We start from the raw sequence: 15,593 nt of genomic DNA on the forward strand, positions 1-15,593 counted from the left end.
TACCCCCCTCCTTACCCACCCCTCATTACCCCTCCCTCACTCCCCAAAACTATACATTGAAATCAAAGTTGGTTCCAAGTTCCTTCTTAAATGTTTGCTGTTCAGGAGCATACATGGTTACGAGTCAGTGTGAGTTGTTCAAAGATTGGTGTAGCTTAGAAAATTTAAAAACAAGAAGCATAAATAATCAATTGCTCTAGAAAATAAAACAAAAACAATTATGGTGCACCATTAGATACAGTAAATAATTAATGAGAACCAATGGCCAGGGAAAAAACTGTTTCCCTGATATGTGGTAGAGGAGAGTGGGTGAATTGATGCAAACATTGAATGTGTTAGTTTCTCATTTATGTTAAAGTCTTCCAACTGGCTTCTGTTTTAAATAGTCTTGCTTTTATCATGCTTAGGCTTTATAATTGTACATCTTTCTGCTGCACAGCTGTTTCAATTTAGTGTTGGTTATTTAACCTGATCACAGCCAGTCTTCACAATTCAAAAAAACTATATTTATTTATTATTTTTTTATAATTCATTGTAGTTGCTGCAACAAGTACAAAATTCTTAAAATTTGACTTTTTTTGTTTTCTTGACTTTTGTGTTTCTTTGATTTTTGTTAAATTTATGGAGCAAGCATTTCTCTCTTTTTGTTAATATTTAGCGATGTTTACGGTTTAGCATTTATTACTTCTTTGTTCTTTTCTTGCCCACTCCTTTCATATTTTGAATTCTGAGTAGCTTTCATGTACAACATTTTTTGTTGTCAATATTGCGCTATTTTGTTTTCTTGTTTCTTCACGATGATTGTACAGTTCTTTTGTTCTTACTATTTTCATTGTCAAGAATCTCAACGTGTCCTTGTTTACTTTCTGTCTATTGTCTTGAAAGTGTTCTGCAGTTTACAACAATGGCTCATCTTAGAATTAAATCAAGCAATGATCATGTAGAGCCTGTCGATATTGAAACACAAAAGAAAATGTATTTCACTTCTAATTAGAAAACAAAGGATCCCCATTTTGTGAATTCATGAAAATTTGTAGAATTTGAGGAAACATTGAAGTACTTCTACACATCCATAATGATTTAACTTCCAGACCAGGAAAATTGTCAAAAATTGCCCTAACACGTGATGATGTTTCCATACTGTTATTCTGCTGTTTTGAGACGTGAATTAATTAGCTTAGTATCTGACTGTCCTATTTCTGTTGCTGTGAGGTAACTTCACAACCATGAAAGCTTAAGTCTATTTTAAGACTTTTAGGGAATTAAAATAAAAACAAATTAAATGAAGTGAAATGGAATGAAATTTTATATGTGTGTGTTTATGGGAGAAATTAAATGATATATGGTTGTGTATGTAAACTTTAACAGAGAACAGATTTCCATAGCATCAATGTATTTCAAAATTTAGCCAGTCCAACAATTACTGGAGAAATCTTGTTTTTTATTACTTTTTGTTGATACTATTTGGAGTTGAAATGCTTTAATATCATCATTTTTTAATTTTAATTTATTATTTTTTTCCCTACTCTGCTAGGGAGGTGAGTACCAAGGCAGTAGGAAAGCAGACACTGTCGAAAGAAAAAGACTTATCCAGTTGGTTCAGGTAAAAATCAAAATATTCACTTGTTCTATTGCAACGTTTTTCTTTTCTCTGTAAATAGGTTCTTGGGAAGAGAACATTAATGTGACAACTACTAAGTTGATATTCCGAATATGTCACCTATCAAGAACATACGAACAATAACATTAAAATATGGAAAATAAAGGTTTTGAAGGACATCTGCAATGATAATGTCACAAACCACATACTCATATTATCACTTTTGTGAAATCAGAAAAGCGTTTATCATCAAATATATATCATATTCACATCGTATCACATCATATCATATATGTATATCTAACAGAGTCAGCTTAAAATATCTCATTCGAGATCTGGCCTTTGGATTCACAAATGATTTGGAGTTGGTTAGCATCATGATTGAGAGAAAGGCAAAATATGTCACCAAACAGAACTAGCATTGTTCGATACAGGTGTCAAAAGCCTACAGTGGAATTACAACCTTCTTTACCGGTTTTGAACCTCTGGACATATAATCAGTGTCCATGGCCTAGTTGGTTAGGGTGTCCGCATATAAAACGGGAGGCCTGGGTTTGAATCCAAATAAATATATATATATACTTTATACATATATACATATATAATTTAAAACATAATGAGTTGGAAAATTTAGAACAGTGAAAAAACTTCCAGCCTCCACTTGGATTCGAACCCGGGCCTCCCGCTTTATATGCGGACACCCTAACCAACTAGGCTATGGACGCTGATTGTATGTCCAGAGGTTTGAAACCGGTAAGGAAGGACATAATTCCATATATATATATATATATATACAGAGCGGAGGCTCGGGTTTGAATCCCGGTGGAGGCTGAAAGTTTTTCACTGTTCTTGATTACGATTTTCATTTATATATATATATATTTATATATATATATTTATATATATATATATATATCAATATATATATATATATATTTATATATTCGACTCAAATAGCCAGAGCTATAGATACTGAGATGCGATTTTTTAAGTGACAGGGTAGGATATGTTTTTTTTCTTCCATGTAACTGTCACGTTGTCTGTCACAGCTGACCCCATTTAAGTTACACAACACAAGTGTAATCAAACATTTATAATAACTGTACATTCATTTTGGTTTGTTTATGTTTTGTTTCCCTTCCAGCTTCAAGCACAGGAGATTGATGCCCTAAAGGATGAGATTGGACTTCTCTCCCGGAAGGGGGGTCATATCTTACCCCCCAGTCAACCTCCCTTACCCCACTCCTCATCTGGTAATACAAGAAGTAACCTCCCCACCGGTCAAAAGTAATACTCAGAGAAGAGATGATATCATTAAATAGATCTATATATATATTTCAAATTGTAGTCAGAATTTTACCTTGAAATTTCACCTTGACATTTATTTCACATGTTTTTTTTATTTTGTTTCTTTTCATATTTCATAATTTGAACTGGTCAAACCTTGAATGACTTCTTTGTAAAGTTAGTATTTGTATTAATTTGTTCGTAAACTAATGAGGTTATAGGAAAATGACATTGTATTGCTTTTCAAAATATCAATTTTGATTAATGCTCACTTACTTGTATCGGGTACATTTACCTAATGCTACATAATAAGTTAGCTACTGTTCTTTTCATATTATTTCCTAGTTTTATGCAAACTTTCATTGCAGCAAAATTGAAACAATTTGAACTTGAGAATTAAAGAAGAAACCATTGTGAACTCTTTTGATAGACTTGTGTATGTTAAAAAACACCCCTCTCTCTCCAAATAGCTAGGAATATTCTTACTCCACTCAGGAGATATCTTGAATTTTAAATATGCAAATATTTTTCATATCTTTCCCTCACTTATTGACTTTGACAAAGCTGTCATACAAATGTTGTTGTTGCAAAGATGTGGGTACTGTTAGCATTATCTTATAGTTTCATTCATTTCCTTCACACTGAAACTATAAACAGAAAAAAAAAGCAACAACTATATCACTGTATCTTATTCAAGGCATAAAAGGGTGGAACCTGATTTGACTTCCAACATTTACAAGTCGAGAGTGGAAATAAATTGTTTGTGTTTAGAATTAATACCAGAGGCGACTAGTCCCAGGTCAGGCCAGGGGTACAATTATGTCATCAGGACACCAATTTTGTACCCTCACATTTTCATCAAGTATTTCATGAAAATGTCAATTTACTCTTCTTTATCCAATATTTTTGTGATCTCCAATTCATATTTTTCCTGGCCCTGATTGTTGAGTTACTCAGTCTCTGATTTCATATTACGGTCCACTAGATTCTTTACTGTTAGTATGTTTGAATATTACAGTCCACTAGAATCTATACTGTTAGTAAGTTTGAATATTACAGTCCACTAGAATCTATACTGTTAGTATGTTTGAATATTACAGTCCACAAGAATCTATACTGTTAGTATGTTTAAATATTACAGTCCACTAGAATCTATACTGTTAGTATGTTTGAATATTACAGTCCACAAGAATCTATACTGTTAGTATGTTTAAATATTACAGTCCACTAGAATCTATACTGTTAGTATGTTTGAATATTACAGTCCACTAGAATCTGTACTGTTAGTATGTTTGAATATTACAGTCCACTAGAATCTATACTGTTAGTATGTTTAAATATTACAGTCCACTAGAATCTATACTGTTAGTATGTTTGAATATTACAGTCCACAAGAATCTATACTGTTAGTATGTTTAAATATTACAGTCCACTAGAATCTATACTGTTGGTATGCTTGAATATTACAGTCCACTAGAATCTATACTGTTAGTATGTTTGAATATTACAGTCCACTAGAATCTGTACTGTTAGTATGTTTGAATATTACAGTCCACTAGAATCTATACTGTCAGTATGTTTGAATATTGAATCTATACTGTTAGTATGTATGAATATTAGTCCACTAGAATCAATACTGTTAGTATGATTGAATATTACAGTCCAATAGAATCTATGCTGTTAGTATGTTTGAATATAACAGTCCACTAGAATCTATACTGTTAGTATGTTTGAATATTACAGTCCACTAGAATCTATACTGTTAGTAAGTTTGAATATTACAGTCCACTAGAATCTATCCTGTTAGTATGCTTGAATATTACAGTCCACAAGAATCTATCCTGTTAGTATGTGTGAATATAACATTCCACTAGAATCTGTACTGTTAGTATGTTTGAATATTACAGTCCACTAGAATCTATACTGTTAGTATGTTTGAATATTGAATCTATACTGTTAGTATGATTGAATATTACAGTCCACTACAATCAATACTGTTAGTATGTTTGAATATTACAGTCCAATAGAATCTATACTGTTAGTATGTTTGAATATTACAGTCCACTAGAATCTGTACTGTTAGTATGTTTGGATATTACAGTCCACTAAAATTTATAATGTTAGTATGTTTGAATGTTACAGTCCACTAGAATCTATACTGTTAGTATGTTTGAATATTACAGTCCACTAGAATCTATACTGTTAGTATGTTTGGATATTACAGTCCAATAGAATCTATACTGTTAGTATGCTTGAATATTACAGTCCACTAGAATCTATACTGTTGGTATGTTTGAATGTTACAGTCCACTAGAATCTATACTGTTAGTATGATTGAATATTACAGTCCACTAGAATCTGTACTGTTAGTATGTTTGAATATTACAGTCCACTAGAATCTATACTGTTGGTATGTTTGAATGTTACAGTCCACTAGAATCTATACTGTTAGTATGATTGAATATTACTTGATAATTTTTCTGTTTGCAAATTTCAATGAATAAAACTATTCACCATCCATAAAATTACTGTGTTCGTATGATTTCTTTGTCCTCTTTCATGTTATGTACTTTCTTAAAGCGTTCATTGCTTCCAAGAGAGAGTGTTTCTGATTGAAGCTGACATCATTTATCCCTGTTTGACGAAAACAGATTAGCTAAAGTTAGTCAAATGTTTTTGCTTAAAGTATATGTCTTTTTATGATCGGCTGATTAATTGGTGCTGGTGGTGTCGGGCCGTGGAGATGTTTATTGCTGTCATTCCGGTATAAGTTGCGTCGGTGTGAGCTCGTCCTGCCGTTTTGGCATCAATGTTTTCGTGTCCCTTGGTTAGGTCACGTGAAATGTGGGGCATGGTGAATGTATATTTGGACATGGTGACCTTGGAAGGGACTGTCAAAAAAATCAGCTCTCGAAAATAAAGTTCGAAATTTAATATAATAAGTTCGACTTATATCATTTTATCTCAAATGTCTCTTCCGGATCACCGTAGTACGTCACCGACAAATTCTGTGTGTCGAAAGGCCCCAAACCCGGCACAATATTACCGCCTCTTCCCTCCCTCCTTCCCCCCCCCCCCCCTCCATCCGAAACAATAAAGCCGTAATAAATAATTGTTATTTTTTTCATCCACAGTATATTTATCATTACAATCGATTAAAACTTCATTCGGTAAATTCACGTCAAAGTGATAGGATCCATAATTTTATGATACGCGAAAGTTGTTCTTTGAAAATTTCATAGATTTATCATCTGGATTCTATATCTTAAGATTTTGATATGGTTTGAAATTGGTGGCGTCCTGCGATAGATTTTGATATGGTTTGAAATTGGTGGCGTCCTGCGATAGATTTTGATATGGTTTGAAATTGGTGGCGTCCTGCGATAGATTTTGATATGGTTTGAAATTGGTGGCGTCCTGCGATAGATTTTGATATGGTTTGAAATTGGTGGCGTCCTGCGATAGATTTTGATATGGTTTGAAATTGGTGGCGTCCTGCGATAGATTTTGATATGGTTTGAAATTGGTGGCGTCCTGCGATAGATTTTGATATGGCTTGAATTGGTGGCGTCCTAGAAGAGAATTTGGTATGGCTTGAATTGGTGGCGTCCTACGATAGAACTCTGTCTACCATTCCTTTAATAGCCTTCATTTGATCACCGAGTTTGGAGGCTAGAAGAAAATAGGAGAGAGCAAAGACAAGATAAAAAATATTTAATATAAAACTAAATAATATATTTCATGTATATGGTGATTGTATACACGGTTTAGATTCTTTATTCGACGCTAATAAGAAATGGAGGGTAAGGGAGTGAAATATGGGGGAGGAGGGGGGGGGGGAGAATAGGGGAGTGGGGCATGCAAATACACCCGATGAATTCCATACGGAAGCGCTGGATGACTGAATACTTCATGGTTCCATGGTTCATGTTCGCTATGCTTCACAAAACACAAGTAATATTCCTTAATCCTGTTAGCTTGTCTTAAAACTTCGAAAATAAGTTTCAAAAGATCTCTTCTTCAATAGGTATAACATTGAAATTGTATATAAAACTATAGTGGTCAACCCACGGTACCTTTGTGATTGCAGCCAGGTACCGCAAGTTTATCGGCTAGATAGGACCGATACGATAGCGCCTCTGTTCATTTCTGGCGCGGTTGGAAAACCCCATTACATTGTTATATTAAGTGATATATGTTCGGTAAACAACAGCTGTCAAACACTAGCGACCAAACCCACCGAGTCTGTTTTAATTGTAAGAATGTAAATCAAAATTACCATAATTAACTCCGGTGTAGCCCCACCTGAAAAAGAAATGTTTGAAAATATATTCATGTTACAACAGTAATGTTGAGAATAATAAACAAAATATCTTAAGGGGATATTCCGGTGGTTCAAGTTGATTGCTTTAACAAATTCCGTGACGAAGATATGAACTTTTTGAAATTTGTAGATAGCTTCTGGCAACAGTATAGTTCATGACGTCATCATGACTATTCAGCAACTGTTTGTTGTGTATCCACGCCGAAGCAAACGAATGCACACAAATTTGCATGACAATATGAAGGACAACGGGCGTCCGATTTTATCATTAAAGTGGCTATGTTGTTCATTAAAGAACATTTCCTGGTAGACTTGTTATAATATGTTAAACAATATTTCATTACTGTTAAAGTTAGACCTGTAATGAAGAACCATCGTTGTCACTAAATTATACTTAAATGAGCATTCCTGACTTTGAATAAGAGAAAATAACACAGAATTCGAAATCGATCTAACAACATTTTACCTGCCATGAAAGTCACGTAGTTTATTTTCTATAACTATTACTTTCCAACACTACATTTTTATACCTGAGATCCATATTTATTAAATGGATCAAGGAAATTCAATACTTCGATTTTGAATACAAATATTTGAGTGGACTCTCACCAATCCCAGCATCCATTGGGGTTACCGATAACCGACCGCACAATGGCTTGAGGGTAAATAACGATAATATCGTTCAGCTCGGCTACTTCGTTGTAACCGATATTCAGAGCGCACTCAGTACCGACGGATTCCCTTCAAAAAATATATAAAGGTACGGAATACTCCATGAGATGATGGAATTCAGTTTAATTTGTGTGTATATTTGTGTGTCCTCTGTACATTAAGAACGAAGTAAGTAAACGGACACTAACCATATTTTACATTGGAAAGTTTTCAGACATTCTGCACAATGGAACCTCCAATCAAAATATCATTAAGCTATAATTTAACTTACTTTCCTTGCAAGCATCCGTGAAGAACTACGTGTACTTTGCAATCTGTAGGAAAAGAAGACAATTGCAACCTTAAAAATGGAATTTACTGAAAAACCCACTACTGACGCCACTAACCACTTTCTTTCCACACAGGGCATTGGGTTGGATATATAGACACTTACGGCACGGTGCATTAAGTCCTTTTCTCCTTCATTAAATTAACCACTTTTCTAATCAAGAACCAACAATAAAGTATCTCAATCTCCAAGATACTGTTCTCCCACCTCACTCCCACCCACCCATTCACTCCCACCCACCGATCCACTCCCACCCACCCACACACTCTCAACCACCCACACCCACTCATAGACGTAAACGGGTGCCTATATATGTGTTTTCACTTACTGCTTGACGAGCTGGAGCAACCCGATGGTACGTAGGCATAGCCAGTATCGTCCACACTGTATGAATTAGGAAAGCTGATGAACTCCGCTTGGTTGAATTCATAAAACTGTGAAAACGATTACACAGAGACACATTTACTATATATTGAGAACATCAACTAATGGTTTATGTGACATATCTGTGATGCTACTTTTTTTCGGAAATACATTTGAACTACATTGAGCTATGAATTTAATACACTTGCATAACCAGAGCATACCGGAGTTAGAAAGATTTGATTTAATGAAACTACATGCTAACTAGTTACCGTTATATCTATCTGATCTGGTAGATTACTAAACTTATTTTATTTCGACGTTATCGTCATTTTCATCGTCATCATCGCCATAGTGATCGTTATCATCGTCATCATCGCCATAGTGATCGTTATCATCATCATCATCATCATCATCATCATCATCATCATCATCATCATCATCATCATCATCATCATCATCATCATCATCATCATCATCATCATCATCATCATCATCATCATCATCATCATCATCATCATCATCATCATCATCATCATCATCATCATCATCATCATCATCATCATCATCATCATCATCATTCTTGTTATTATCATTGACTTATTATTTCCGTTTCATTTATATGTATTTTGATATCAATAAATTGAGAGCCTTCAAACATTGTGATTAAATAATACACATTGATGTTGTAAACTTACGTCACCGGTCAGGGCTGGAGGTGAGAATGAAGATGGTTTCTAGCAACAACAACAAAAACAAAGAAACGAGACATCGTAAAAGGAGATACTTCCAAGTACAAACTAATTTCCATTTCTAATTTCCTGGGAACTTGTAACTATCATTATGTAATATAAGGGAAGCAACTGGATCTGAAAATAGAGATGCTGTTCGTCTTAAGGTTTCAATATAAGGTTTACATAATACTTAGGTTTAACATTTTATACTGATATTTGATGTCTTCTGGTACCTACTTGTCGAAAATATTCTGGTATAATCAGTTGTTAGATTTATAAGGTGGTATATAGTTGACATTACGTACATAAAGCGCCTTAATTTACAGCGTACTTTTTGCGAGATACGTACAGTGGATAGTTAAGATAGTTTACTCGCAGAATTAACTGAGAGTAAAGGAGACGAAGATAAAAAGGAAATATTCTGCATGCTTGAATACTCGTCAGGAAGCAATTTTAAATCATTAATTTTACCACATTAATGATCGGCATTTCCATGAAGCTTTATCGTGTCAATTCGAGTCATGCTTTAGTTGCTTCAAGTAAAGCATTAACCATTAATTAAACGTAACTTTTATCACAGCTTTTGTAGACAAATGAAACATTTTATCATGTTTATCTCCTTGTAGTGTAATTATTATTTACGATGTCATTGCTACATCACTGTAGTCACTGGAAAGTACATACATTGTTTTGCAATTATATTTTACCAGGAACTGAAATGTACGGTGGCGTAATAGGGACGTTGGAAAGATAAAAAAGTGTCCTCAAATCTCAAAATTTTGACTTTTTATCCCAACATTTTGACTTTTTATCTCAAACTAAATTTTAACTTTGAAAGTCAACTATTGACTTTGTTCTGCAACCTTTTAAGTCAAAATTGTGAGATAAAAAATCAATATGTTGAGATAAAAAGTCAAAAATTGGAACATTAAAAGTCAAACTTTTGAGATTTGGGGACATGCTGTTTGTATGTCTCTATTAAGCCACCGTAGAAATGAAATAAAATTTAAAATGTATTTATTTTCCGTTTGTATGTTATTGTATTGATAATACCTACCACCAGACCTCCATAGATGTGGTTTAATATGTTGTAGGCCTCGTTGGAATTACAGTCACTGATGAATGGATCGGCGTTTGCCGAACAGCTGTTGCCGAAGTTGTCTGTGATCTAACGTGAATTTTGAAATTATATACAATAATGAAAATATTAAGAGTTGAATGCAGCATGTATTGTTGGTTTCAAGATCTGTAAAAACCACCCCAACATGACGTTAGTGCACAACAAATGATAATCTAGCATATTATAGTCTAGCAATTATAATCTAACAATTTCTAATAATAGAAGAATACATGCAGACTATATCGAGGTAGGCCTAACTGTCATTTAAACTGTCTTAAATATTTAGATTAATCCATTGGGTTAAGATTGAATGAAACCAGTCTTCTACCTCAGCTAGTTCAAAATTGGTAATGCAAACCTTTCGGTTCTATAAAATGTCCCGTCAGCTCTGTGGTATTATAACATAACAGATTACGAAACATTCAAATATTTGTTATGCATTCTAACCATGTTGTTTATTTCGACATTGCACAGCTATGTATTCGCAATGCTGTTTGGCTAACCATGGTTTAATGTTTAACTGCATGGCTAACCATGGTTTAATGGTTTAACTACATGGCTAACCATGGTTGGCTTAACTAAATGGCTAACCATGGTTTAATGTCGAACGGCATGGCTAACCATGGTTTGATGGCTTAACTACATGGCTAACCATTGTTTAATGGCTTAACTGCATGGCTAACCATGGTTTAATGGAAACTCACGAAGGCGTGTCCAGCATTCATCGAGAATTGTTTCTTGATATTTGCGGGATTAACAAACTCCTGGAGGTATAAGTCTAGGGCTTCCATAACAGCTGCAATATAGGGAAAGTGAAAGAAAATCGTATTCCCTGTAGAACTTATAGAGTAGACACCCGCAAGGTAATTAACATAAAATGATCATGGTAGATGGTGGAGGTGGTACTGGTGAGGATGGTGGTTGTACTAATGGCACATTGCGGTGGCGAGTGGTGGAGCTAATATCTTAGAGGTGTTAATGACGGTGTTGATTGGGATGATAACGATGCATTATGATAAATGTTACAGCTGTATTGATGATGATGATGATGATGATGATGATGATGATGATGATGATGATGATGATGATGATGATGATGATGATGATGATGATGATGATGATGATGATGATGATGATGATGATGACGATGATGATGATGATAATGATGATGACGATGACGATGACGATGACGATGGCGATGGCGACGACGATGACGACGACGATGACGATGACGATGATGATGATTATAATGATGATGATGATGATGGTCATGATGATGATCATGGTGATGGCGGTGGTGTTATTGGTGGTGAAGGTTATCAAATCAACAGTTGCAGTAGCTTTTTTCTTGGACGACTGTTTCTACCACGTTAAACGGATATCTCGGTGGCAGATGCCGGATGCATTTACAAAATAATCACAATGTGAACAAAAAAATCCAAAATTTCAGCAATTTTTGGCAAAAGTGTTAATGAGAGCTTCCGAAGAGTGGAATATCCCTTTAAAGTTATAAATTAACTTACGTTGCTGTACAACTGTATCGGAGGTTCCACTAAACAGGTACACCCTGTGATTATACATATTACTGACAGCATCGATAGTGCCCGTCAGGACTGTGTTTCTGGTCACCTGTTGCAGGTATCCAACGTTGATATTTCCGGTTTCCATACATTCACCGGTAGCTCTTAATGCAGAGGCTTGGGCACAGTAGTATGGACCTATGGAAAATATATCAAGATTAAAGGAACATAACCGATTGAATGATGGAAAAATTAAAATAAATTCTTCCATCAGTACTTCATTTAGCATTTGTATTCATTCATACATAAAGTTGATCTTATCTTATCTTAATACCACAACATTGTTGTAATCTGTTTTAGTTTACGCAACAAGACTAGAGAGAGAGGGAAAGCCTTAATAACATTAGGCATTAAAACAGTAGAGAAAAAACTTCTTTAGACGAAGGAACATCTATTGTTCATGAAAAAGGAGCACTCTTCAGGTAATAAAAAGATGTGGAGAAGGAGGGGGGGGGGGGGAGAGATGAGGGGGTCACGTGTCACTGAAAACTCGCTGTCCGGAATATTCATCAATACTAAGTTACTAAATGGAATCTCAACACCAGAAGAGTTATTAACGATATTTTTTGGACGGTATATAATCTGCCATGAATGGACAAATATATTTTACATGATTCTAGGTTCAAATGAAGTCAATATTCGTAGCCTAAGTAACATCCATGGCACCGCCTCAATGTACGGTAGCCAACATTAAATTAATTAACGTTTCTCTTGTGACTGCATAATGTGATAAATCATAATATATGTAAATTAATGAGTGTCACATACCTCCAGCAACTACCCCAGCTCCCATGAATGTCTTCGAGTGGGCTACCTGCATCTGTACCGTCATAAAGGCCCCGGATGACAGTCCACTTATGGACACCTTATTCGAATTTGCTCCATATGCGCCTGTCCGACAAGGAAAGAAAAATGTTACTTAACTTGTTGCTTAATAAACTAGTTTGAAATGATGATTTGATTTTGTATTATGTCTATAATTGAAATGGAAATTATACATAGACTATTACAGATCACTGCGACAACTTATGTGTGTATTGGTAATCAGTTTTAAGATTCATAGCCATGGGCTTAATTGAGGTGGCTTTCAAGCCTTTGATTATCATATAATCTCTACTTCTATTTGTAGTAAAACATTCCATCATTTCATTAAAGGTAATATTTTCACTCAGTTTCAATTACAATGTACATATCTTTCCACACTGCCTGCGTGAATTTCTTCAAAATACCAACAGAGCAGAGACTCAAATGTACGAAGGAACGAACGAAGAACAAACGAAGGAACGAACGAGCGAACGAACGAAGGAACGAAGGAACGAACGAACGAACGAACGGACGAAGGAACGAACAAACGAAGGAACGAAGGAACGAACGAAGGAACGAACGAAGGAACGAAGGAACGAAGGAACGAAGGAACGAAGGAACGAACGAAGGAACGAAGGAAGGAAGGAAGGAACGAACGAAGGAACGAAGGAACGAAGGAACGAAGGAACGAAGGAACGAAGGAACGAAGGAACGAACGAAGGAACGAACGAAGGAACGAACGGACGGACGAACGGACGAACGAACGAACGAAGGAACGAAGGAACGAAGGAACGAAGGAACGAAGGAACGAAGGAACGAAGGAACGAAGGAACGAAGGAACGAAGGAACGAAGGAACGAACGAACGAACGAACGAACGAACGAACGAACGAACGAACGAACGAACGAACGAACGAACGAACGAACGAACGAACGAACGAACGAACGAACGAACGAACGAACGAACGAACGAACGAACGAACGAACGAACGAACGAACGAACGAACGAACGAACGAACGAACGAACGAACGAACGAACGAAGAGAAAAATAAGTAAGAACTATATGAAGTATTCAGACTTAAATTAACAATAAAATGATAAATAAAGGACCGAGTGAACCGATAATACGAATCAAAATGATCACAAAGGACTATATAAACGGCTACGAACCAAGACTAAGTGCGCCATGGGCAACAGAAACAGAGAAAAGAACCAATATTAATTGCTGAAGAAACATCTTTGATCGTCTGTTGGAACTTGGAAATGTCTGACAACTGAATGAATGATTGAATCACCTAATACCGTGGACGGATGTAGATTACAATCACAACACAGCTGATCAATTTCCCTCGTACTTTCATCTTTCCCTCGAAATTTAAATTCGCTAACTTTGCTTCAGTCTACGTTTCGATTCGTACGTTGGCGTTTATATTTTGCACTAAGTGACGTATAGTTCCATGACCTTGTTTACGAAAGGCAATGTTTTGTTATGTGAAAGTCACAGCTGAACTGGGGCGAGATAAACAGGATCGTGCGGAGTATTCACAGTACAAAGGTAATGTCTTAGGGAGAAATAGATAACATGTCAAAGGTACCTTTATAATCATACCGTGTGCATACAACTTTCATTAGACGTGAGGACGGGTTTCATTAAAGGATGACGTCAACTCTTCACTAGTATAGGCCTTAACATCGATAGTGTGTAAATCCATTATTTGATTAACTTCTAATAACTCAAACATATTATTTGTATTTCATGTAAACAACATAGATGACATTGGATGACATTAAACATTATTTGACAAACAAATGTGGATATTAAACATTTTATTTGAGACCATAAAGGCTGTTATCTATTGCGTATTATATTGCGGCATCTGACCTAATGGTTTGTGTGTTAGGTTAACTAGTCGAGCCATTTTCATTGATGAGCGTCAGATGTTTAAAGGAACATTTCTATAAAAAAAAGTTGTAAAATAGCACAACCTGTGCTGATAGGTATCAAGTTAATTTTATTTCTAAATCACCCTTTAAGTTATCCAGCTCATGCAAAAGTTCTATTGGTCAGTATTGTCATGCACTCTATGTGACGTCAACATTTCGGCTGCATCCGGTCTTCTGATTCCAGCTTTGCGGTTTCCTTGTTGGATTCCTTTTCAATGACAGTGCCTCAGACAGTTGGTAGACGGTGAGGACATAGTAACATGGGGGGGGGGGGGGAGTACAGACTGCGGATAATGCAAACTGGTGCCATATGCTGGGGGAGGTGCGAGGAGAGTGTGGGGTAGAGGATATCTTTGCAAAGAAAAGTTAACATCCTTTTTTGATAAAACCTATGAACGCTGTTATGTTTACAGTTATGTTCATAGCTACTTAGATTACGTTGCCTTATGAAGCTAATGAAACTATATAGCGCCCTCCGTTAACGAAAATACGTGATTATGAAAGGAGAAAGAAAGAAAACAGCACTGGTGTATTATAAGCTCAGTCTGCAGAACAGAGATTCGACCAGCTATAGATTGTTCCAACATTCCCCTTTCTAACGAGACATAGATGTATTTCAGCCGTTCAGGTCAATACAAGGTCAAACAGGGTACCGCGTGTAGTTTACGATCACTTAGACATTATTGTGTCTTCTTTTTAAACTGAATTATTAAAATCTAAAGTCAAATGCCGCTCTTGCAGCTTCGTCAAATTAACTTTCATAATGCTTCCAATTGGCGACAAATTCAAACGTCACAATTTGGTTTAAAGCAAAGACATTCAGAGACCAACGCTGTGT

At 35.6% G+C, this 15,593-nt stretch overlaps 2 protein-coding genes across 6 annotated transcripts in view; one reads left to right on the forward strand and one right to left on the reverse strand.

Moving 5' to 3' along the window:
• Positions 1-3,239, forward strand: part of LOC139977342 (cilia- and flagella-associated protein 44-like) — a 37,061-nt gene extending 33,822 nt beyond the window's left edge. For 2 of the 4 annotated variants that reach the window (XM_071986632.1, XM_071986630.1), the window contains exons 35-36: positions 1,535-1,603; positions 2,745-3,239. In XM_071986632.1, the coding sequence (XP_071842733.1) occupies positions 1,535-1,603; positions 2,745-2,891 (216 nt within the window). In that variant the 3' untranslated portion in view covers positions 2,892-3,239. The remainder of the gene's footprint in view (positions 1-1,534; positions 1,604-2,744) is intronic. The other 2 variants (XM_071986629.1, XM_071986631.1) reach the window with 1 other exon arrangement.
• Positions 3,240-6,333: 3,094 nt separating this feature from the next.
• On the reverse strand, positions 6,334-14,132 carry LOC139977343 (poly(3-hydroxybutyrate) depolymerase-like). 2 transcript variants are annotated; one of them, XM_071986634.1, is made up of 12 exons: positions 13,982-14,132; positions 12,777-12,899; positions 11,952-12,146; positions 11,133-11,224; positions 10,366-10,476; positions 9,273-9,311; positions 8,540-8,645; positions 8,155-8,197; positions 7,821-7,952; positions 7,167-7,192; positions 6,485-6,559; positions 6,408-6,447 (listed from the first exon to the last, which is right to left on the reverse strand). In XM_071986634.1, exons 1-11 carry the CDS (start codon positions 14,046-14,048, stop codon positions 6,498-6,500), a joined length of 996 nt encoding a protein of 331 aa, XP_071842735.1. In that variant the 5' UTR covers positions 14,049-14,132; the 3' UTR covers positions 6,408-6,447; positions 6,485-6,497. The 2 variants fall into 2 exon arrangements, with proteins under 2 accessions (XP_071842734.1, XP_071842735.1); XM_071986633.1 differs by having other exon boundaries at positions 6,334-6,559.
• Between the last annotated feature and the right edge of the window lie 1,461 nt (positions 14,133-15,593).

This window comes from Apostichopus japonicus, chromosome 12 (assembly GCF_037975245.1).
Source record: "Apostichopus japonicus isolate 1M-3 chromosome 12, ASM3797524v1, whole genome shotgun sequence".
In the NCBI taxonomy this organism is placed as follows: domain Eukaryota; kingdom Metazoa; phylum Echinodermata; class Holothuroidea; order Aspidochirotida; family Stichopodidae; genus Apostichopus; species Apostichopus japonicus.

Excerpts from the sequence above, each read along its gene's own strand:
- LOC139977343 (XM_071986633.1), bottom strand. The coding sequence starts at position 14,048 with ATGTTTCTTCAGCAATTAATATTGGTTCTTTTCTCTGTTTCTGTTGCC. Across the intron at positions 12,900-13,981 it reads CCATGGCGCACTTAGTCTTG|GCGCATATGGAGCAAATTCG; the intron begins GTTCGTAGCCGT and ends CTTGTCGGACAG. Across the intron at positions 12,147-12,776 it reads AGCTGGGGTAGTTGCTGGAG|GTCCATACTACTGTGCCCAA; the intron begins GTATGTGACACT and ends TATTTTCCATAG.